This window comes from Scyliorhinus torazame, chromosome 9, assembly GCF_047496885.1.
Source record: "Scyliorhinus torazame isolate Kashiwa2021f chromosome 9, sScyTor2.1, whole genome shotgun sequence".
Lineage (NCBI taxonomy): Eukaryota > Metazoa > Chordata > Chondrichthyes > Carcharhiniformes > Scyliorhinidae > Scyliorhinus > Scyliorhinus torazame.
In genome coordinates, this window is record NC_092715.1 from 875,951 (window position 1) to 900,037 (window position 24,087).

Genomic DNA, 24,087 nt, shown 5'->3' on the forward strand with positions numbered 1-24,087 from the left:
AGGTGTGAGTTTGTGCTGTGTGTTGATGTGGGTTATCGGGTGTGTGTTTGTGCTGTGTGTGTTGATGTGGGCTATAGGGTGTGTGTTTGTGCTGTGTGTTGATGTGGGTTATCGGGTGTGTGTTTGTGCTGTGTGTTGATGTGGGCTATAGGGTGTGTGTTTGTGCTGTGTGTTGATGTGGGTTATCGGGTGTGTGTTTGTGCTGTGTGTTGATGTGGGTTATAGGGTGTGAGTTTGTGCTGTGTGTTGATGTGGGTTATAGGGTGTGTGTTTGTGCTGTGTGTTGATGTGGGCTATAGGGTGTGAGTTTGTGCTGTGTGTTGATGTGGGTTATCGGGTGTGTGTTTGTGCTGTGTGTTGATGTGGGCTATAGGGTGTGTGTTTGTGCTGTGTGTTGATGTGGGTTATCGGGTGTGTGTTTGTGCTGTGTGTGTTCATGTGGGCTATAGGGTGTGTGTTTGTGCTGTGTGTTGATGTGGGTTAGCGGGTGTGTGTTGATGTGGGTTATAGGGTGTGTGTTTGTGCTGTGTGTTGATGTGGGCTATAGGGTGTGTGTTTGTGCTGTGTGTTGATGTGGGTTAGCGGGTGTGTGTTGATGTGGGTTATCGGGTGTGTGTTTGTGCTGTGTGTTGATGTGGGCTAAAGGGTGTGTTTTTGTGCTGTGTGTTGATGTGGGTTAGCGGGTGTGTGTTAATGTGGGTTATAGGGTGTGTGTTTGTGCTGTGTGTTGATGTGGGCTATAGGGTGTGTGTTTGTGCTGTGTTTTGATGTGGGCTATCGGGTGTGTGTTTGTGCTGTGTGTTGATGTGGGTTAGCGGGTGTGTGTTGATGTGGGTTATCGGGTGTGTGTTTGTGCTGTGTGTTGATGTGGGCTATAGGGTGTGTGTTTGTGCTGTGTGTTGATGTGCGTTATCGGGTGTGTGTTTGTGCTGTGTGTGTTGATGTGGGTTATAGGGTGTGTGTTTGTGTTGTGTGTTGATGTGGGTTATAGCGTGTGTGTTTGTGCTGTGTGTTGATGTGGGTTATCGGGTGTGTGTTTGTGCTGTGTGTGTTGATGTTGGCTATAGAGTTTGTGCTGTGTGTTGATGTGGGTTATCGGGTGTGTGTTTGCTGTGTGTGTTGATGTGGGTTATAGGGTGTGTGTTTGTGCTGTGTGTGTTGATGTGGGCTATAGGGTGTGTGTTTGTGCTGTGTGTTGATGTGGGTTATCGGGTGTGTGTTTGTGCTGTGTGTTGATGTGGGTTATCGGGTGTGTGTTTGTGCTGTGTGTTGATGTGGGCTATAGGGTGTGAGTTTGTGCTGTGTGTTGATGTGGGTTATAGGGTGTGTGTTTGTGCTGTGTGTTGATGTGGGTTATCGGGTGTGTGTTTGTGCTGTGTGTTGATGTGGGCTATAGGGTGTATGTTTGTGCTGGTGTGTTGATGTGGGTTATTGGGTGTGTGTTTGTGCTGTGTGTTGATGTGGGTTATAGGGTGTGAGTTTGTGTCTGTGTGTTGATGTGGGTTAAAGGGTGTGTGTTTGTGCTGTGTGTTGATGTGGGCTATAGGGTGTGAGTTTGTGCTGTGTGTTGATGTGGGTTATCGGGTGTGTGTTTGTGCTGTGTGTTGATGTGGGCTCTAGGGTGTGTGTTTGTGCTGTGTGTGTTGATGTGGGCTATAGGGTGTGTGTTTGTGCTGTGTGTTGATGTGGGTTATCGGGTGTGTGTTTGTGCTGTGTGTGTTGATGTGGGTTATAGGGTGTGTGTTTGTGCTGTGTGTTGATGTGGGTTAGCGGGTGTGTGTTGATGTGGGTTATAGGGTGTGTGTTTGTGCTGTGTGTTGATGTGGGCTATAGGGTGTGTGTTTGTGCTGTGTGTTGATGTGGGCTATAGGGTGTGTGTTTGTGCTGTGTGTTGATGTGGGTTAGCGGGTGTGTGTTTGTGCTGTGTGTTGATGTGGGCTAAAGGGTGTGTGTTTGTGCTGTGTGTTGATGTGGGTTAGCGGGTGTGTGTTGATGTGGGTTATAGGGTGTGGGTTAGCGGGTGTGTGTTGATGTGGGCTATAGGGTGTGTGTTTGTGCTGTGTGTTGATGTGGGCTATCGGGTGTGTGTTTGTGCTGTGTGTTGATGTGGGTTAGCGGGTGTGTGTTGATGTGGGTTATCGGGTGTGTGTTTGTGCTGTGTGTTGATGTGGGCTATAGGGTGTGTGTTTGTGCTGTGTGTTGATGTGGGTTATCGGGTGTGTGTTTGTGCTGTGTGTGTTGATGTGGGTTATAGGGTGTGTGTTTGTGTTGTGTGTTGATGTGGGTTATAGCGTGTGTGTTTGTGCTGTGTGTTGATGTGGGTTATCGGGTGTGTGTTTGTGCTGTGTGTTGATGTGGGTTATAGGGTGTGTGTTTGTGCTGTGTGTGTTGATGTGGGCTATAGGGTGTGTGTTTGTGCTGTGTGTTGATGTGGGTTATCGGGTGTGTGTTTGTGCTGTATGTTGATGTGGGTTATCGGGTGTGTGTTTGTGCTGTGTGTTGATGTGGGTTATAGGGTGTGAGTTTGTGCTGTGTGTTGATGTGGGTTAAAGGGTGTGTGTTTGTGCTGTGTGTTGATGTGGGTTATAGAGTGTGTGTTTGTGTTGTGTGTTGATGTGGGCTATAGGGTGTGAGTTTGTGCTGTGTGTTGATGTGGGTTATCGGGTGTGTGTTTGTGCTGTGTGTTGATGTGGGCTATAGGGTGTGTGTTTGTGCTGTGTGTGTTGATGTGGGCTATAGGGTGTGTGTTTGTGCTGTGTGTTGATGTGGGTTATCGGGTGTGTGTTTGTGCTGTGTGTGTTGATGTGGGTTATAGGGTGTGTGTTTGTGCTGTGTGTTGATGTGGGTTATCGGGTGTGTGTTTGTGCTGTGTGTTGATGTGGGTTATCAGGTGTGTGTTTGTGCTGTGTGTTGATGTGGGCTATAGGGTGTGAGTTTGTGCTGTGTGTTGATGTGGGTTATAGGGTGTGTGTTTGTCCTGTGTGTTGATGTGGGTTATAGGGTGTGTGTTTGTGCTGTGTGTTGATGTGGGCTATAGGGTGTGAGTTTGTGCTGTGTGTTGATGTGGGTTATAGGGTGTGTGTTTGTGTTGTGTGTTGATGTGGGTTATCGGGTGTGTGTTTGTGCTGTGTGTTGATGTGGGTTATAGGGTGTGTGTTTGTGCTGTGTGTTGATGTGGGTTATCGGGTGTGTGTTTGTGTTGTGTGTTGATGTGGGTTATCGGGTGTGTGTTTGTGCTGTGTGTTGATGTGGGTTATAGGGTGTGTGTTTGTGTTGTGTGTTGATGTGGGTTATAGGGTGTGTGTTTGTTGATGTGGGTTATCGGGTGTGTGTTTGTGCTGTGTGTTGATGTGGGTTATCGGGTGTGAGTTTGTGCTGTGTGTTGATGTGGGTTATCGGGTGTGTGTTTGTGTTGTGTGTTGATGTGGATTGTAGGGTGTGTGTTTGTGCTGTGTGTTGATGTGGGTTATAGGGTGTGTGTTTGTGCTGTGTGTGTTGATGTGGGTTATAGGGTGTGTGTTTGTGCTGTGTGTTGATGTGCGTTATCGGGTGTGAGTTTGTGCTGTGTGTTGATGTGGGTTATAGGGTGTGTGTTTGTGCTGTGTGTTGATGTGGGTTATAGGGTGTGAGTTTGTGCTGTGTGTTGATGTGGGTTATAGGGTGTGTGTTTGTGTTGTGTGTTGATGTGGGTTATAGGGTGTGTGTTTGTTGATGTGGGTTATCGGGTGTGTGTTTGTGCTGTGTGTTGATGTGGGTTATCGGGTGTGAGTTTGTGCTGTGTGTTGATGTGGGTTATCGGGTGTGTGTTTGTGCTGTGTGTTGATGTGGGTTATCGGGTGTGTGTTTGTGCTGTGTGTGTTGATGTGGGTTATAGGGTGTGTGTTTGTGCTGTGTGTTGATGTGGGTTATCGGGTGTGTGTTTGTGCTGTGTGTTGATGTGGGTTATCAGGTGTGTGTTTGTGCTGTGTGTTGATGTGGGCTATAGGGTGTGAGTTTGTGCTGTGTGTTGATGTGGGTTATAGGGTGTGTGTTTGTCCTGTGTGTTGATGTGGGTTATAGGGTGTGTGTTTGTGCTGTGTGTTGATGTGGGCTATAGGGTGTGAGTTTGTGCTGTGTGTTGATGTGGGTTATAGGGTGTGTGTTTGTGTTGTGTGTTGATGTGGGTTATCGGGTGTGTGTTTGTGCTGTGTGTTGATGTGGGTTATAGGGTGTGTGTTTGTGCTGTGTGTTGATGTGGGTTATCGGGTGTGTGTTTGTGTTGTGTGTTGATGTGGGTTATCGGGTGTGTGTTTGTGCTGTGTGTTGATGTGGGTTATAGGGTGTGTGTTTGTGTTGTGTGTTGATGTGGGTTATAGGGTGTGTGTTTGTTGATGTGGGTTATCGGGTGTGTGTTTGTGCTGTGTGTTGATGTGGGTTATCGGGTGTGAGTTTGTGCTGTGTGTTGATGTGGGTTATCGGGTGTGTGTTTGTGTTGTGTGTTGATGTGGATTGTAGGGTGTGTGTTTGTGCTGTGTGTTGATGTGGGTTATAGGGTGTGTGTTTGTGCTGTGTGTTGATGTGGGTTATAGGGTGTGTGTTTGTGCTGTGTGTGTTGATGTGGGTTATAGGGTGTGTGTTTGTGCTGTGTGTTGATGTGCGTTATCGGGTGTGAGTTTGTGCTGTGTGTTGATGTGGGTTATAGGGTGTGTGTTTGTGCTGTGTGTTGATGTGGGTTATAGGGTGTGAGTTTGTGCTGTGTGTGTTGATGTGGGTTATAGGGTGTGTGTTTGTGCTGTGTGTGTTGATGTGGGTTATCGGGTGTGAGTTTGTGCTGTGTCTGTTGATGTGGGTTATAGGATGTATGTTTGTGCTGTGTGTGTTGATGTGTGTTATAGGGTGTGAGTTTGTGCTGTGTTGATGTGGGTTATAGGGTGTGTGTTTGTGCTGTGTGTGTTGATGTGGGTTATAGGATGTGTGTTTGTGCTGTGTGTGTTGATGTGGGTTATAGGGTGTGAGTTTGTGCTGTGTGTTGATGTGGGTTATATTGTGTGAGTTTGTGCTGTGTCTGTTGATGTGGGTTATAGGATGTGTGTTTGTGCTGTGTGTGTTGATGTGGGTTATAGGATGTGTGTTTGTGCTGTGTGTGTTGATGTGGGTTATAGGGTGTGAGTTTGTGCTGTGTGTTGATGTGGGTTATAGGGTGTGTGTTTGTGCTGTGTGTGTTGATGTGGGTTATAGGATGTGTGTTTGTGCTGTGTGTGTTGATGTGGGTTATAGGGTGTGAGTTTGTGCTGTGTGTTGATGTGGGTTATCGGGTGTGAGTTTGTGCTGTGTGTTGATGTGGGTTATAGGGTGTGTGTTTGTGTTGTGTGTTGATGTGGGTTATCGGGTGTGTGTTTGTGCTGTGTGTTGATGTGGGTTATAGGGTGTGTGTTTGTGCTGTGTGTTGATGTGGGTTATCGGGTGTGTGTTTGTGTTGTGTGTTGATGTGGGTTATCGGGTGTGTGTTTGTGCTGTGTGTTGATGTGGGTTATAGGGTGTGTGTTTGTGTTGTGTGTTGATGTGGGTTATAGGGTGTGTGTTTGTTGATGTGGGTTATCGGGTGTGTGTTTGTGCTGTGCGTTGATGTGGGTTATCGGGTGTGAGTTTGTGCTGTGTGTTGATGTGGGTTATCGGGTGTGTGTTTGTGTTGTGTGTTGATGTGGGTTATAGGGTGTATGTTTGTGCTGTGTGTTGATGTGGGTTATCGTGTGTGAGTTTGTGCTGTGTGTTGATGTGGGTTATAGGGCGTGAGTTTGTGCTGTGTGTTGATGTGGATTGTAGGGTGTGTGTTTGTGCTGTGTGTTGATGTGGGTTATAGGGTGTGTGTTGATGTGGGTTATAGGGTGTGTGTTTGTGCTGTGTGTTGATGTGCGTTATCGGGTGTGAGTTTGTGCTGTGTGTTGATGTGGGTTATAGGGTGTGTGTTTGTGCTGTGTGTTGATGTGGGTTATAGGGTGTGAGTTTGTGCTGTGTGTGTTGATGTGGGTTATAGGGTGTGTGTTTGTGCTGTGTGTGTTGATGTGGGTTATCGGGTGTGAGTTTGTGCTGTGTCTGTTGATGTGGGTTATAGGATGTATGTTTGTGCTGTGTGTGTTGATGTGGGTTATAGGGTGTGAGTTTGTGCTGTGTTGATGTGGGTTATAGGGTGTGTGTTTGTGCTGTGTGTGTTGATGTGGGTTATAGGATGTGTGTTTGTGCTGTGTGTGTTGATGTGGGTTATAGGATGTGTGTTTGTGCTGTGTGTGTTGATGTGGGTTATAGGGTGTGAGTTTGTGCTGTGTGTTGATGTGGGTTATCGGGTGTGTGTTTGTGCTGTGTGTGTTGATGTGGGTTATAGGGTGTGAGTTTGTGCTGTGTGTGTTGATGTGGGTTATCGGGTGTGAGTTTGTGCTGTGTGTTGATGTGGGTTATCGGGTGTGTGTTTGTGCTGTGTGTGTTGATGTGGGTTATAGGGTGTGAGTTTGTGCTGTGTGTGTTGATGTGGGTTATCGGGTGTGAGTTTGTGCTGTGTGTTGATGTGGGTTATCGGGTGTGTGTTTGTGCTGTGTGTGTTGATGTGGGTTATAGGGTGTGAGTTTGTGCTGTGTGTGTTGATGTGGGTTATAGGGTGTGAGTTTGTGCTGTGTGTTGATGTGGGTTATAGGGTGTGTGTTTGTGCTGTGTGTTGATGTGGGTTATCGGGTGTGAGTTTGTGCTGTGTGTTGATGTGGGTTATCGGGTGTGAGTTTGTGCTGTGTTGATGTGGGTTATAGAACATAGAACATAGAACAATACAGCGCAGTACAGGCCCTTCGGCCCACGATGTTGCACCGAAACAAAAGCCATCTAACCTACACTATACCATTATCATCCATATGTTTATCCAATAAACTTTTAAATGCCCTTAATGTTGGCGAGTAATGTTATCGGGTGTGAGTTTGTGCTGTGTGTTGATGTGAGTTATCGGGTGTGAGTTTGTGCTGTGTGTTGATGTGGGTTATAGGGTGTGAGTTTGTGCTGTGTGTTGATGTGGGTTATAGGGTGTGTGTTTGTGCTGTGTGTTGATGTGGGTTATCGGGTGTGAGTTTGTGCTGTGTGTTGATGTGGGTTATAGGGTGTGAGTTTGTGCTGTGTGTTGATGTGGGTTATAGGGTGTGTGTTTGTGCTGTGTGTTGATGTGGGTTATAGGGTGTGTGTTTGTGCTGTGTGTTGATGTGGGTTATCGGGTGTGAGTTTGTGCTGTGTGTTGATGTGGGTTATAGGGTGTGAGTTTGTGCTGTGTGTTGATGTGGGTTATAGGGTGTGTGTTTGTGCTGTGTGTTGATGTGGGTTATAGGGTGTGTGTTTGTGCTGTGTGTGTTGATGTGGGTTATCGGGTGTGAGTTTGTGCTGTGTGTTGATGTGGGTTATAGGGTGTGAGTTTGTGCTGTGTGTTGATGTGGGTTATAGGGTGTGTGTTTGTGCTGTGTGTTGATGTGGGTTATAGGGTGTGTGTTTGTGCTGTGTGTGTTGATGTGGGTTATCGGGTGTGAGTTTGTGCTGTGTGTTGATGTGGGTTATAGGGTGTGTGTTTGTGCTGTGTGTGTTGATGTGGGTTATCGGGTGTGAGTTTGTGCTGTGTGTTGATGTGGGTTATCGGGTGTGAGTTTGTGCTGTGTGTTGATGTGGGTTATAGGGTGTGTGTTTGTGCTGTGTGTTGATGTGGGTTATAGGGTGTGAGTTTGTGCTGTGTGTTGATGTGGGTTATCGGGTGTGTGTTTGTGCTGTGTGTTGATGTGGGTTATAGGGTGTGTGTTTGTGCTGTGTGTGTTGATACAAATGTACACACTGAGTTTGGGTGGAGGATTGGTTTAAGTGTCTATATGTAAGGGTGGGATTTGGATATTTCTTTAACTCTGCTCACTTTTCCCCAGTTTGAACAAATGTTGAAACTTGCTCAGAGGTCAACAGATGAACTCTTCAACATCGCTTTGTTTAACTGGCTGATCCAGGCTGACTTGATGGACAAGCTGCTCGAGGTAAGGAACTGTGGCAAAGTGGTTATGGTCCCTGTCCATCAATACTGCTCCAAGCTTCTAACTGATTGCTTGCCTCTCTAAGTTAGTGACCATGAGCTTGGTCCGAAATACTGACCCACATATCTGACCCCAGCATGACCCCAATACTGATGTTGTGCCACAGGGATCCAATGCTTGGGCGTTGACAATTTTCAATCGATTATCAACTTCCCTTTACTGTCACTAGGTCAGATTCCTGGAGCTCCCTCTCTCGCTCCCCAACAGCACTCTGGGTTGAGCTGCACTGCATGGACTGCAGCGGTTCAAGAAAGCAGCTCACCACCTCCTTTTCAAAGGCAATTCGGGATAAGCATTAAAGGATGGTCTCGCCAGAGACACCCACATTCTGACAATGTAAAAATAAATCAATGGTCTGGCTGAAGGAATCAAATGAAAAGTAGCTAAACTTGCTGATGACAAAGAACAAAGAAATGTACAGCACAGGAACAGGCCCTTCGGCCCTCCAAGCCCGTGCCGACCATGCTGCCCGACTAAACTACAATCTTCTACACTTCTTGGGTCTGTATCCCTCTATTCCCATCCTATTCATGTGTTTGTCAAGATGCCCCTTAAATGTCCCTATCGTCCCTGATTCCACCACCACCTCCGGTAGCGAGTTCCAGGCACCCACTACCCTCTGCGTAAAAAACTTGCCTCGTACATCTACTCTAAACCTTGCCCCTCTCATCTTAAACCTATGCCCCCTAGTAATTGACCCCTCTACCCTGGGGAAAAGCCTCTGACTATCCACTCTGTCTGTGCCCCTCATAATTTTGTAGACCTCTATCAGGTCACCCCTCAACCTCCTTCAGTTGGAAACTCGGGTGTCAAGGTTGTCTAAAGAGTCTGGAGGGTGTCGTGAGTGTCCCTCTAAGAAAGGTTTTTGTCTTATCACATGGCTTCAGTGATGTCAGTTTTGTGGGTGGGGCTGGGCTGTGGCCGTGAGTTTTACTTTCGCTTTCACATTTGGCTGCTGTGGACTCAGACAGAGAACAGAAGTGTTTTGGCCCGTCTCTCTATTTTCATTTTAAATATCTTTGCCAGTAAAAATCACCTTGGTGGTGATTTTAGATATAGTTTACTTTCCGGAAGGATTTAAACCTGCTGGTGAGACGGGGTCAGAATCTCCGGGAAAGCCAGTCTTATTCAAGTGAGAATGCAGAGTGCTGGGCCACGCCCTTGAATAGGGGTTTTGTTTTATGGGACTTTGTTTTTGAATTGGAACAGTTAAGGGGGGATTCATTAAGGGTTATACATAGATTACTGTAGCTGTGGGGTCTTTATGTTTGTAGTTGATAAAAATTCTTGCTGTGTGTTTATATAAATGTTAACTAAGTTCTTAGAATAAAGCTTGTTTTGATGAAAGTGTCTGGAAGACTGTCGAATCAAACCTGCAGGGAAGGCTCTTGAGTTCATCCTGGCCAAATTCAACAGAAAGGTTGTAGATCAGGTGAATTCCATAATATACTTTGGAATTTTTAAACCCCAGCCCATAACAAGGGATTTAGATTAAGTTTTAGGTTCCGTGATTTGGGTAGATTTAACTTAAGTGAGTGGTTGAAATTTGACAGATGAAGTAAGGTAGACAAGTGTGAATTTGTCCACTTTGGCAGGAAGAATATAAAAGCAGTATCTTATTGAAGGGAGAGTCTGCAGAATTCTACATGAAGAGGGATCGGGATGTTCTCTGCACAAATGAGCTGCTGCAGCCTCGGATGCACCCACACCCACCGTCTCAGCTTCCGAAGTCAGATCAGCCTTCCTGAAAGTGAACCCTCGGAAAGCGACGGGCCCAGACGGGATCCTTGGTCGTGCACTCAGAGCCTGCGCAGACCAGCTGGCAGAGGTGTTCGTGGACATCTTTAACCTGTCCCTACTCTGCTCCGAGATCCCCACCTGCTTCAAGAAGACCACCATCATACCGGTGCCAAAGAAGAACCAGGCAACGTGCCTCAATGACTACCGTCCGGTGGCCCTGACATTATACAATGTACAGTGCAGAAGGAGGCCATTCGGCCCTCCGAGTCTGCACCGGCCCTTGGAAAGAGCACCCTATCGAAGTCCACAACTCTGCCTTATCCCCATAACCCAGCAACCCCAGCTAACCTTTTTGGACACCAAAGGCAGTTTAGGAAGGCCAATCCACCTAACCCGCACATCTTGGGACATCTATCATTACGAAGTGCTTCGAGATGTTGGTCAGGAGACACATCAACTCATACCTTCAAGAGTGCCTCGATCCACTGCAATTCGCATACCGCCACAACCGGTCCACAGCAGACTCCCAGCTCCCTGGCCCTACACTCATCCATGGAGCATCTCGACAACAAAGACTCCTACATCAGACTCCTGTTCATTAACTTCAGCTCCGTCTCCAACACTATAATCCCAGCCAAGCTCATAACCAAACTCCAAAATCCAGGACTTGGCTGCTCCCTCTGCTACTGATCCTCAACTTCCTGACCCACACACCACAATCAGGAAGGTTAAACAAAGACACCTCTTCCACGATGGTCCTCAATACTGGGGCCCCACAAGGCTGCGTAATTAGCCCCCGACTATACTCCCTATACACACATGACTGCGTGGCAAAATTTAGCTCCAACTCCATCCACAAGTTTGCTGATGACGCAAACGTAGTTTGTCAGCTCTCGAACAACAGCGAGTCAGAATACAGGAGGGAGACAGAGAACCTAGTGCCTTGGTACAGTGACAACAATCTATCATAAGAACTAGGAGCAGGAGTCGGCCATCTGGCCCCTCGAACCAGCTCTGCCATGCAATGAGATCATGGCTGATCTTTTGTGGACCCAGTTCCACTTTCCGGCCCGAACACCATAACCCTTAATCCCTTTATTCTTCAAAAAACTATCTATCTTCATCTTAAAAACATTTAATGAAGGAGCCTCAACTGCTTCACTGGGCAAGGAATTCCATAGATTCACAACCCTTTGGGTGAAGAAGTTCCTCCTAACCTCAGTCCTAAATCTACTTCCCCTTATTTTGAGGCTATGCCCCCTAGTTCTGCTTTCACCCGCCAGTGGAAACAACCTGCCCGCATCTAGCCTATCTATTCCCTTCATAATCTTATATGTTTCTATAAGATCCCCCCTCATCCTTCTAAATTCCAACGAGTACAGTCCCAGTCTACTCCACCTCTCCTCGTAATCCAACCCCTTCAGCTCTGGGATTAACCTAGCGAATCTCCTCTGCACACCCTCCAGTGCCAGTACGTCCTTTCTCAGGTAAGGAGACCAAAACTGAACACAATCCCTCAATGTCAGCAAAACTAGGGAACTGGTCATTGACTTCAGGAAGCAAAGTACTGTACATACCCCTGTCAGCGTCAACGGGGCCGAGGTGGAGATGGTTAGCAGTTTCAAATTCCTAGGGGTGCACATCACCAACAATCTGTCCTGGTCCACCCACGTCGGCGCTACCACCAAGAAATCACAACAGCGCCTATACTTCCTCAGGAAACTAAGGAAATTCGGCATGTCCACATTGACTCTTATCAACTTTTACAGATGCACCATAGAAAGCATCCTATCGGGCTGCATCACAGCCTGGTATGGCAACTGCTCGGCCCAGGACCGCAAGAAACTTCAGAGAGTCGTGAACACCGCCCAGTCCATCACACGAACCTGCCTCCCATACATTGACTCCATCGACACCTCCCGCTGCCTGGGGAAAGCGGGCAGTATAATCAAAGACCCCTCCCACCCAGCTTACTCACTCTTCCAACTTCTTCCATCGGGCAGGAGATACAGAAGTCTGAGAACACGCACGAACAGACTCAAAAACAGCTTCTTCCCCACTGTCACCAGACTCCTAAATGGCCCCTTAGTGTCTGAACGGATCTTTCTACGCATCTGCTCCAAAGTTGTAGCACTAAATACCGCGTACTTCACTCGCTGCCTATACCGTGTACTTCACTCGCTGTCTATACCGTGTACTTCACTCGCTGTCTATACCGTGTACTTCACTCGCTGCCTATACCGTGTACTTAACTCGCTGTCTATACCGTGTACTTCCCTCGCTGTCTATACCGTGTACTTCACTCGCTGTCTATACCGTGTACTTCACTCGCTGTCTATACCGTGTACTTCCCTCGCTGTCTATACCGTGTACTTCACTCGCTGTCGATACCGTGTACTTCACTCGCTGTCGATACCGTGTACTTCCCTCGCTGTCTATACCGTGTACTTCACTCGCTGTCTATACCGTGTACTTCACTCGCTGTCTGTACCGTGTACTTCACTCGCTGCCTATACAGTGTACTTCACTCGCTGCCTATACCGTGTACTTCACTCGCTGCCTATACCGTGTACTTCACTCGCTGTCTATACCGTGTACTTCACTCGCTGCCTATACCGTGTACTTTACGCGCTGCCTACGCCGTGTACTTCACTCGCTGCCTGTACCGTGTACTTCACTCGCTGCCTGTACCGTGTACTTCACTCGCTGCCTATACCGTGTACTTCACTCGCTGTCTGTACCGTGTACTTCACTCGCTGCCTGTACCGTGTACTTCACTCGCTGCCTGTACCGTGTACTTCACTCGCTGTCTGTACCGTGTACTTCACTCGCTGTCTATACCGTGTACTTCACTCGCTGCCTATACCGTGTACTTCACTCGCTGCCTATACCGTGTACTTCACTCGCTGCCTATACCGTGTACTTCACTCGCTGCCTATACCGTGTACTTCACTCGCTGCCTGTACCGTGTACTTCACTCGCTGCCTATACCGTGTACTTCACTCGCTGCCGATACCGTGTACTCACTCGCTGTCTGTACCGTGTACTTCACTCGCTGTCTATACCGTGTACTTCACTCGCTGTCTATACCGGTACTTCACTCGCTGCCTATACCGTGTACTTCACTCGCTGTCTGTACCGTGTACTTCACTCGCTGCCTGTACCGTGTACTTCACTCGCTGCCTGTACCGTGTACTTCACTCGCTGTCTATACCGTGTACTTCACTCGCTGTCTATACCGGTACTTCACTCGCTGCCTATACCGTGTACTTCACTCGCTGTCTATACCGTGTACTCACTCGCTGTCTATACCGTGTACTTCACTCACTGCCTATACCGTGTACTTCACTCGCTGTCTATACCGTGTACTTCCCTCGCTGTCTATACCGTGTACTTCACTCGCTGTCTGTACCGTGTACTTCACTCGCTGCCTATACCGTGTACTTCACTCGCTGTCTATACCGTGTACTTCACTCGCTGTCTATACCGTGTACTTCACTCGCTGTCTGTACCGTGTACTTCACTCGCTGCCTATACCGTGTACTTCACTCGCTGTCTATACCGTGTACTTCACTCGCTGCCTATACCGTGTACTTCACTCGCTGTCTATACCGTGTACTTCACTCGCTGTCTGTACCGTGTACTTCACTCGCTGCCTATACCGTGTACTTCACTCGCTGTCTATACCGTGTACTTCACTCGCTGTCTATACCGTGTACTTCCCTCGCTGTCTCTACCGTGTACTTCACTCGCTGTCTATACCGTGTACTTCACTCGCTGTCTGTACCGTGTACTTCACTCGCTGCCTATACCGTGTACTTCACTCGCTGTCTATACCGTGTACTTCACTCGTTGCCTATACCGTGTACTTCACTCGCTGTCTGTACCGTGTACTTCACTCGCTGTCTGTACCGTGTACTTCACTCGCTGCCTATACCGTGTACTTCACTCGCTGTCTATACCGTGTACTTCACTCGCTGTCTATACCGTGTACTTCACTCGCTGTCTATACCGTGTACTTCACTCGCTGTCTGTACCGTGTACTTCACTCGCTGCCTATACCGTGTACTTCACTCGCTGTCTATACCGTGTACTTCACTCGCTGCCTATACCGTGTACTTCACTCGCTGTCTATACCGTGTACTTCACTCGCTGTCGATACCGTGTACTTCCCTCGCTGTCTATACCGTGTACTTCACTCGCTGTCTATACCGTGTACTTCACTCGCTGTCTGTACCGTGTACTTCACTCGCTGCCTATACCGTGTACTTCACTCGTGTCTATACCGTGTACTTCACTCGCTGCCTATACCGTGTACTTCACTCGCTGCCTGTACCGTGTACTTCACTCGCTGTCTATACCGTGTACTTCACTCGCTGCCTATACCGTGTACTTCACTCGCTGCCTATACCGTGTACTTCACTCGCTGTCTATACCGTGTACTTCACTCGCTGCCTATACCGTGTACTTCACGCGCTGCCTACACCGTGTACTTCACTCGCTGTCTATACCGGTACTTCACTCGCTGCCTATACCGTGTACTTCACTCGCTGTCTATACCGTGTACTTCACTCACTGCCTATACCGTGTACTTCACTCGCTGTCTATACCGTGTACTTCCCTCGCTGTCTATACCGTGTACTTCGCTCGCTGTCTATACCGTGTACTTCACTCGCTGTCTATACCGTGTACTTCACTCGCTGTCTGTACCGTGTACTTCACTCGCTGCCTATACCGTGTACTTCACTCGCTGTCTATACCGTGTACTTCACTCGCTGCCTATACCGTGTACTTCACTCGCTGTCTGTACCGTGTACTTCACTCGCTGTCTATACCGTGTACTTCACTCGCTGCCTATACCGTGTACTTCACTCGCTGCCTATACCGTGTACTTCACTCGCTGCCTATACCGTGTACTTCACTCGCTGCCTATACCGTGTACTTCACTCGCTGCCTGTACCGTGTACTTCACTCGCTGCCTATACCGTGTACTTCACTCGCTGCCGATACCGTGTACTCACTCGCTGTCTGTACCGTGTACTTCACTCGCTGTCTATACCGTGTACTTCACTCGCTGTCTATGCCGGTACTTCACTCGCTGCCTATACCGTGTACTTCACTCGCTGTCTGTACCGTGTACTTCACTTGCTGTCTGTACCGTGTACTTCACTCGCTGCCTGTACCGTGTACTTCACTCGCTGTCTATACCGTGTACTTCACTCGCTGTCTATACCGGTACTTCACTCGCTGCCTATACCGTGTACTTCACTCGCTGTCTATACCGTGTACTCACTCGCTGTCTATACCGTGTACTTCACTCACTGCCTATACCGTGTACTTCACTCGCTGTCTATACCGTGTACTTCCCTCGCTGTCTATACCGTGTACTTCACTCGCTGTCTGTACCGTGTACTTCACTCGCTGCCTATACCGTGTACTTCACTCGCTGTCTATACCGTGTACTTCACTCGCTGTCTATACCGTGTACTTCACTCGCTGTCTGTACCGTGTACTTCACTCGCTGCCTGTACCGTGTACTTCACTCGCTGTCTATACCGTGTACTTCACTCGCTGCCTATACCGTGTACTTCACTCGCTGTCTATACCGTGTACTTCACTCGCTGTCTGTACCGTGTACTTCACTCGCTGCCTATACCGTGTACTTCACTCGCTGCCTATACCGTGTACTTCACTCGCTGTCTATACCGTGTACTTCCCTCGCTGTCTATACCGTGTACTTCACTCGCTGTCTATACCGTGTACTTCACTCGCTGTCTGTACCGTGTACTTCACTCGCTGCCTATACCGTGTACTTCACTCGCTGTCTATACCGTGTACTTCACTCGCTGCCTATACCGTGTACTTCACTCGCTGTCTGTACCGTGTACTTCACTCGCTGTCTGTACCGTGTACTTCACTCGCTGCCTATACCGTGTACTTCACTCGCTGTCTATACCGTGTACTTCACTCGCTGTCTATACCGTGTACTTCACTCGCTGTCTGTACCGTGTACTTCACTCGCTGCCTATACCGTGTACTTCACTCGCTGCCTATACCGTGTACTTCACTCGCTGCCTATACCGTGTACTTCACTCGCTGTCTATACCGTGTACTTCACTCGCTGTCTGTACCGTGTACTTCACTCGCTGCCTATACAGTGTACTTCACTCGCTGTCTATACCGTGTACTTCACTCTCTGCCTATACCGTGTACTTCACTCGCTGCCTGTACCGTGTACTTCACTCGCTGTCTATACCGTGTACTTCACTCGCTGCCTATACCGTGTACTTCACTCGCTGCCTATACCGTGTACTTCACTCGCTGCCTATACCGTGTACTTTACGCGCTGCCTACGCCGTGTACTTCACTCGCTGCCTGTACCGTGTACTTCACTCGCTGCCTGTACCGTGTACTTCACTCGCTGCCTATACCGTGTACTTCACTCGCTGTCTGTACCGTGTACTTCACTCGCTGCCTGTACCGTGTACTTCACTCGCTGTCTGTACCGTGTACTTCACTCGCTGCCTGTACCGTGTACTTCACTCGCTGTCTGTACCGTGTACTTCACTCGCTGTCTGTACCGTGTACTTCACTCGCTGTCTATACCGTGTACTTCACTCGCTGCCTGTACCGTGTACTTCACTCGCTGCCTATACCGTGTACTTCACTCGCTGCCTATACCGTGTACTTCACTCGCTGCCTATACCGTGTACTTCACTCGCTGCCTGTACCGTGTACTTCACTCGCTGCCTATACCGTGTACTTCACTCGCTGCCTATACCGTGTACTTCACTCGCTGTCGATACCGTGTACTTCCCTCGCTGTCTATACCGTGTACTTCACTCGCTGTCTATACCGTGTACTTCACTCGCTGTCTGTACCGTGTACTTCACTCGCTGCCTATACAGTGTACTTCACTCGCTGTCTATACCGTGTACTTCACTCGCTGCCTATACCGTGTACTTCACTCGCTGCCTGTACCGTGTACTTCACTCGCTGTCTATACCGTGTACTTCACTCGCTGCCTATACCGTGTACTTCACTCGCTGCCTATACCGTGTACTTCACTCGCTGTCTATACCGTGTACTTCACTCGCTGCCTATACCGTGTACTTCACGCGCTGCCTACGCCGTGTACTTCACTCGCTGCCTGTACCGTGTACTTCACTCGCTGCCGGTACCGTGTACTTCACTCGCTGCCTATACCGTGTACTTCACTCGCTGTCTGTACCGTGTACTTCACTCGCTGCCTGTACCGTGTACTTCACTCTCTGCCTATACCGTGTACTTCACTCGCTGCCTGTACCGTGTACTTCACTCGCTGTCTATACCGTGTACTTCACTCGCTGCCTATACCGTGTACTTCACTCGCTGCCTATACCGTGTACTTCACTCGCTGTCTATACCGTGTACTTCACTCGCTGCCTATACCGTGTACTTTACGCGCTGCCTACGCCGTGTACTTCACTCGCTGCCTGTACCGTGTACTTCACTCGCTGCCTGTACCGTGTACTTCACTCGCTGCCTATACCGTGTACTTCACTCGCTGTCTGTACCGTGTACTTCACTCGCTGCCTGTACCGTGTACTTCACTCGCTGTCTGTACCGTGTACTTCACTCGCTGCCTGTACCGTGTACTTCACTCGCTGTCTGTACCGTGTACTTCACTCGCTGTCTGTACCGTGTACTTCACTCGCTGTCTATACCGTGTACTTCACTCGCTGCCTGTACCGTGTACTTCACTCGCTGCCTATACCGTGTACTTCACTCGCTGCCTATACCGTGTACTTCACTCGCTGCCTATACCGTGTACTTCACTCGCTGCCTGTACCGTGTACTTCACTCGCTGCCTATACCGTGTACTTCACTCGCTGCCGATACCGTGTACTCACTCGCTGTCTGTACCGTGTACTTCACTCGCTGTCTATACCGTGTACTTCACTCGCTGTCTATGCCGGTACTTCACTCGCTGCCTATACCGTGTACTTCACTCGCTGTCTGTACCGTGTACTTCACTTGCTGTCTGTACCGTGTACTTCACTCGCTGCCTGTACCGTGTACTTCACTCGCTGTCTGTACCGTGTACTTCACTCGCTGCCTGTACCGTGTACTTCACTCGCTGTCTGTACCGTGTACTTCACTCGCTGTCTGTACCGTGTACTTCACTCGCTGTCTGTACCGTGTACTTCACTCGCTGTCTATACCGTGTACTTCACTCGCTGCCTATACCGTGTACTTCACTCGCTGCCTATACCGTGTACTTCACTCGCTGCCTATACCGTGTACTTCACTCGCTGCCTGTACCGTGTACTTCACTCGCTGCCTATACCGTGTACTTCACTCGCTGCCGATACCGTGTACTCACTCGCTGTCTGTACCGTGTACTTCACTCGCTGTCTATACCGTGTACTTCACTCGCTGTCTATGCCGGTACTTCACTCGCTGCCTATACCGTGTACTTCACTCGCTGTCTGTACCGTGTACTTCACTTGCTGTCTGTACCGTGTACTTCACTCGCTGCCTGTACCGTGTACTTCACTCGCTGTCTATACCGTGTACTTCACTCGCTGTCTATACCGGTACTTCACTCGCTGCCTATACCGTGTACTTCACTCGCTGTCTATACCGTGTACTCACTCGCTGTCTATACCGTGTACTTCACTCACTGCCTATACCGTGTACTTCACTCGCTGTCTATACCGTGTACTTCACTCGCTGTCTGTACCGTGTACTTCACTCGCTGCCTATACCGTGTACTTCACTCGCTGTCTATACCGTGTACTTCACTCGCTGCCTATACCGTGTACTTCACTCGCTGTCTGTACCGTGTACTTCACTCGCTGTCTGTACCGTGTACTTCACTCGCTGCCTATACCGTGTACTTCACTCGCTGTCTATACCGTGTACTTCACTCGCTGTCTATACCGTGTACTTTACTCGCTGTCTGTACCGTGTACTTCACTCGCTGCCTATACCGTGTACTTCACTCGCTGTCTATACCGTGTACTTCACTCGCTGCCTATACCGTGTACTGCACTCGCTGTCTATACCGTGTACTTCACTCGCTGTCTGTACCGTGTACTTCACTCGCTGCCTATACAGTGTACTTCACTCGCTGTCTATACCGTGTACTTCACTCGCTGTCTATACCGTGTACTTCACTCGCTGTCTGTACCGTGTACTTCACTCGCTGCCTATACCGTGTACTTCACTCGCTGTCTATACCGTGTACTTCACTCGCTGCCTATACCGTGTACTTCACTCGCTGTCTATACCGTGTACTTCACTCGCTGTCGATACCGTGTACTTCCCTCGCTGTCTATACCGTGTACTTCACTCGCTGTCTATACCGTGTACTTCACTCGCTGTCTGTACCGTGTACTTCACTCGCTGCCTATACCGTGTACTTCACTCGTGTCTATACCGTGTACTTCACTCGCTGCCTGTACCGTGTACTTCACTCGCTGCCTGTACCGTATACTTCACTCGCTGTCTATACCGTGTACTTCACTCGCTGCCTATACCGTGTACTTCACTCGCTGCCTATACCGTGTACTTCACTCGCTGTCTATACCGTGTACTTCACTCGCTGCCTATACCGTGTACTTCACGCGCTGCCTACACCGTGTACTTCACTCGCTGTCTATACCGGTACTTCACTCGCTGCCTATACCGTGTACTTCACTCGCTGTCTATACCGTGTACTTCACTCACTGCCTATACCGTGTACTTCACTCGCTGTCTATACCGTGTACTTCCCTCGCTGTCTATACCGTGTACTTCACTCGCTGTCTGTACCGTGTACTTCACTCGCTGCCTATACCGTGTACTTCGCTCGCTGTCTATACCGTGTACTTCACTCGCTGTCTGTACCGTGTACTTCACTCGCTGCTTATACCGTGTACTTCACTCGCTGTCTATACCGTGTACTTCACTCGCTGCCTATACCGTGTACTTCACTCGCTGTCTATACCGTGTACTTCACTCGCTGTCTGTACCGTGTACTTCACTCGCTGCCTATACCGTGTACTTCACTCGCTGTCTATACCGTGTGCTTCACTCGCTGTCTATACCGTGTACTTCCCTCGCTGTCTATACCGTGTACTTCACTCGCTGTCTATACCGTGTACTTCACTCGCTGTCTGTACCGTGTACTTCACTCGCTGCCTATACCGTGTACTTCACTCGCTGTCTATACCGTGTACTTCACTCGCTGCCGATACCGTGTACTTCACTCGCTGTCTGTACCGTGTACTTCACTCGCTGTCTGTACCGTGTACTTCACTCGCTGCCTATACCGTGTACTTCACTCGCTGTCTATACCGTGTACTTCACTCGCTGTCTATACCGTGTACTTCACTCGCTGTCTATACCGTGTACTTCACTCGCTGTCTGTACCGTGTACTTCACTCGCTGCCTATACCGTGTACTTCACTCGCTGTCTATACCGTGTACTTCACTCGCTGTCGATACCGTGTACTTCCCTCGCTGTCTATACCGTGTACTTCACTCGCTGTCTATACCGTGTACTTCACTCGCTGTCTGTACCGTGTACTTCACTCGCTGCCTATACCGTGTACTTCACTCGTGTCTATACCGTGTACTTCACTCGCTGCCTATACCGTGTACTTCACTCGCTGCCTGTACCGTGTACTTCACTCGCTGTCTATACCGTGTACTTCACTCGCTGCCTATACCGTGTACTTCACTCGCTGCCTATACCATGTACTTCACTCGCTGCCTATACCGTGTACTTCACTCGCTGTCTATACCGTGTACTTCACTCGCTGCCTACACCGTGTACTTCACGCGCTGCCTACACCGTGTACTTCACTCGCTGCCTGTACCGTGTACTTCACTCGCTGCCTGTACCGTGTACTTCACTCGCTGCCTATACCGTGTACTTCACTCGCTGTCTGTACCGTGTACTTCACTCGCTGCCTATACCGTGTACTTCACTCGCTGTCTGTACCGTGTACTTCACTCGCTGTCTGTACCGTGTACTTCACTCGCTGCCTATACCGTGTACTTCACTCGCTGTCTATACCGTGTACTTCACTCGCTGTCTATACCGTGTACTTCACTCGCTGTCTATACCGTGTACTTCACTCGCTGTCTGTACCGTGTACTTCACTCGCTGCCTATACCGTGTACTTCACTCGCTGCCTATACCGTGTACTTCACTCGCTGCCTATACCGTGTACTTCACTCGCTGTCTATACCGTGTACTTCACTCGCTGTCGATACCGTGTACTTCCCTCGCTGTCTATACCGTGTACTTCACTCGCTGTCTATACCGTGTACTTCACTCGCTGTCTGTACCGTGTACTTCACTCGCTGCCTATACAGTGTACTTCACTCGCTGTCTATACCGTGTACTTCACTCGCTGCCTATACCGTGTACTTCACTCGCTGCCTGTACCGTGTACTTCACTCGCTGTCTATACCGTGTACTTCACTCGCTCCCTATACCGTGTACTTCACTCGCTGCCTATACCGTGTACTTCACTCGCTGTCTATACCGTGTACTTCACTCGCTGCCTATACCGTGTACTTCACGCGCTGCCTACGCCGTGTACTTCACTCGCTGCCTGTACCGTGTACTTCACTCGCTGCCGGTACCGTGTACTTCACTCGCTGCCTATACCGTGTACTTCACTCGCTGCCTGTACCGTGTACTTCACTCGCTGCCTGTACCGTGTACTTCACTCGCTGCCTGTACCGTGTACTTCACTCGCTGTCTATACCGTGTACTTCACTCGCTGCCTATACCGTGTACTTCACTCGCTGCCTATACCGTGTACTTCACTCGCTGTCTATACCGTGTACTTCACTCGCTGTCTATACCGTGTACTTCACTCGCTGTCTATACCGTGTACTTCACTCGCTGTCTGTACCGTGTACTTCACTCGCTGCCTATACCGTGTACTTCACTCGCTGCCTATACCGTGTACTTCACTCGCTGCCTATACCGTGTACTTCACTCGCTGTCTATACCGTGTACTTCACTCGCTGTCGATACCGTGTACTTCCCTCGCTGTCTATACCGTGTACTTCACTCGCTGTCTATACCGTGTACTTCACTCGCTGTCTGTACCGTGTACTTCACTCGCTGCCTGTACAGTGTACTTCACTCGCTGTCTATACCGTGTACTTCACTCGCTGCCTATACCGTGTACTTCACTCGCTGCCTGTACCGTGTACTTCACTCGCTGTCTATACCGTGTACTTCACTCGCTGCCTATACCGTGTACTTCACTCGCTGCCTATACCGTGTACTTCACTCGCTGTCTATACCGTGTACTTCACTCGCTGCCTATACCGTGTACTTCACGCGCTGCCTACGCCGTGTACTTCACTCGCTGCCTGTACCGTGTACTTCACTCGCTGCCGGTACCGTGTACTTCACTCGCTGCCTATACCGTGTACTTCACTCGCTGTCTGTACCGTGTACTTCACTCGCTGCCTGTACCGTGTACTTCACTCGCTGCCTGTACCGTGTACTTCACTCGCTGCCTATACCGTGTACTTCACTCGCTGCCTATACCGTGTACTTCACTCGCTGCCTATACCGTGTACTTCACTCGCTGCCTATACCGTGTACTTCACTCGCTGCCTGTACCATGTACTTCACTCGCTGCCTATACCGTGTACTTCACTCGCTGCCGATACCGTGTACTCACTCGCTGTCTGTACCGTGTACTTCACTCGCTGTCTGTACCGTGTACTTCACTCGCTGTCTATACCGTGTACTTCACTCGCTGTCTATACCGGTACTTCACTCGCTGCCTATACCGTGTACTTCACTCGCTGTCTGTACCGTGTACTTCACTCGCTGCCTGTACCGTGTACTTCACTCGCTGTCTATACCGTGTACTTCACTCGCTGTCTATACCGTGTACTTCACTCGCTGCCTATACCGTGTACTTCACTCGCTGTCTATACCGTGTACTCACTCGCTGTCTATACCGTGTACTTCACTCACTGCCTATACCGTGTACTTCACTCGCTGTCTATACCGTGTACTTCCCTCGCTGTCTATACCGTGTACTTCACTCGCTGTCTGTACCGTGTACTTCACTCGCTGCCTGTACCGTGTACTTCACTCGTTGCCTGTACCGTGTACTTCACTCGCTGTCTGTACCGTGTACTTCACTCGCTGTCTGTACCGTGTACTTCACTCGCTGCCTATACCGTGTACTTCACTCGCTGCCTGTACCGTGTACTTCACTCGCTGCCTATACCGTGTACTTCACTCGCTGTCTATACCGTGTACTTCCCTCGCTGTCTATACCGTGTACTTCACTCGCTGTCTATACCGTGTACTTCACTCGCTGTCTGTACCGTGTACTTCTCTCGCTGCCTATACCGTGTACTTCACTCGCTGTCTATACCGTGTACTTCACTCGCTGCCTATACCGTGTACTTCACTTGCTGTCTGTACCGTCTACTTCACTCGCTGTCTGTACCGTCTACTTCACTCGCTGCCTGTACCGTGTACTTCACTCGCTGCCTGTACCGTGTACTTCACTCGCTGTCTATACCGTGTACTTCACTCGTTGCCTATACCGTGTACTTCACTCGCTGCCTATACCGTGTACTTCACTCGCTGTCTATACCGTGTACTTCACTCGCTGCCTATACCGTGTACTTCACGCGCTGCCTACACCGTGTACTTCACTCGCTGCCTGCACCGTGTACTTCACTCGCTGCCTGTACCGTGTACTTCACTCGCTGCCTATACCGTGTACTTCACTCGCTGTCTGTACCGTGTACTTCACTCGCTGTCTGTACCGTGTACTTCACTCGCTGTCTATACCGTGTACTTCACTCGCTGCCTATACCGTGTACTTCACTCGCTGCCTATACCGTGTACTTCACTCGCTGCCTATACCGTGTACTTCACTCGCTGCCTGTACCGTGTACTTCACTCGCTGCCTATACCGTGTACTTCACTCGCTGCCTATACCGTGTACTCACTCGCTGTCTGTACCGTGTACTTCACTCGCTGTCTATACCGTGTACTTCACTCGCTGCCTATACCGTGTACTTCACTCGCTGTCTGTACCGTGTACTTCACTAGCTGCCTATACCGTGTACTTCACTCGCTGCCTATACCGTGTACTTCACTCGCTGCCTATACCGTGTACTTCACTCACTGCCTATACCGTGTACTTCACTCGCTGCCGGTACCGTGTACTTCACTCGCTGCCTATACCGTGTACTTCACTCGCTGTCTGTACCGTGTACTTCACTCGCTGCCTGTACCGTG

At 49.4% G+C, this 24,087-nt stretch overlaps 1 protein-coding gene across 4 annotated transcripts in view; it reads left to right on the forward strand.

Annotated features, from left to right (window-relative positions):
* Positions 1-24,087, forward strand: part of nup155 (nucleoporin 155) — a 404,177-nt gene that overhangs the window by 279,766 nt on the left and 100,324 nt on the right. For all 4 annotated transcript variants that reach the window (XM_072515568.1, XM_072515570.1, XM_072515569.1 and 1 more), the window contains exon 28: positions 7,914-8,018. In XM_072515568.1, the coding sequence (XP_072371669.1) occupies positions 7,914-8,018 (105 nt within the window). The remainder of the gene's footprint in view (positions 1-7,913; positions 8,019-24,087) is intronic.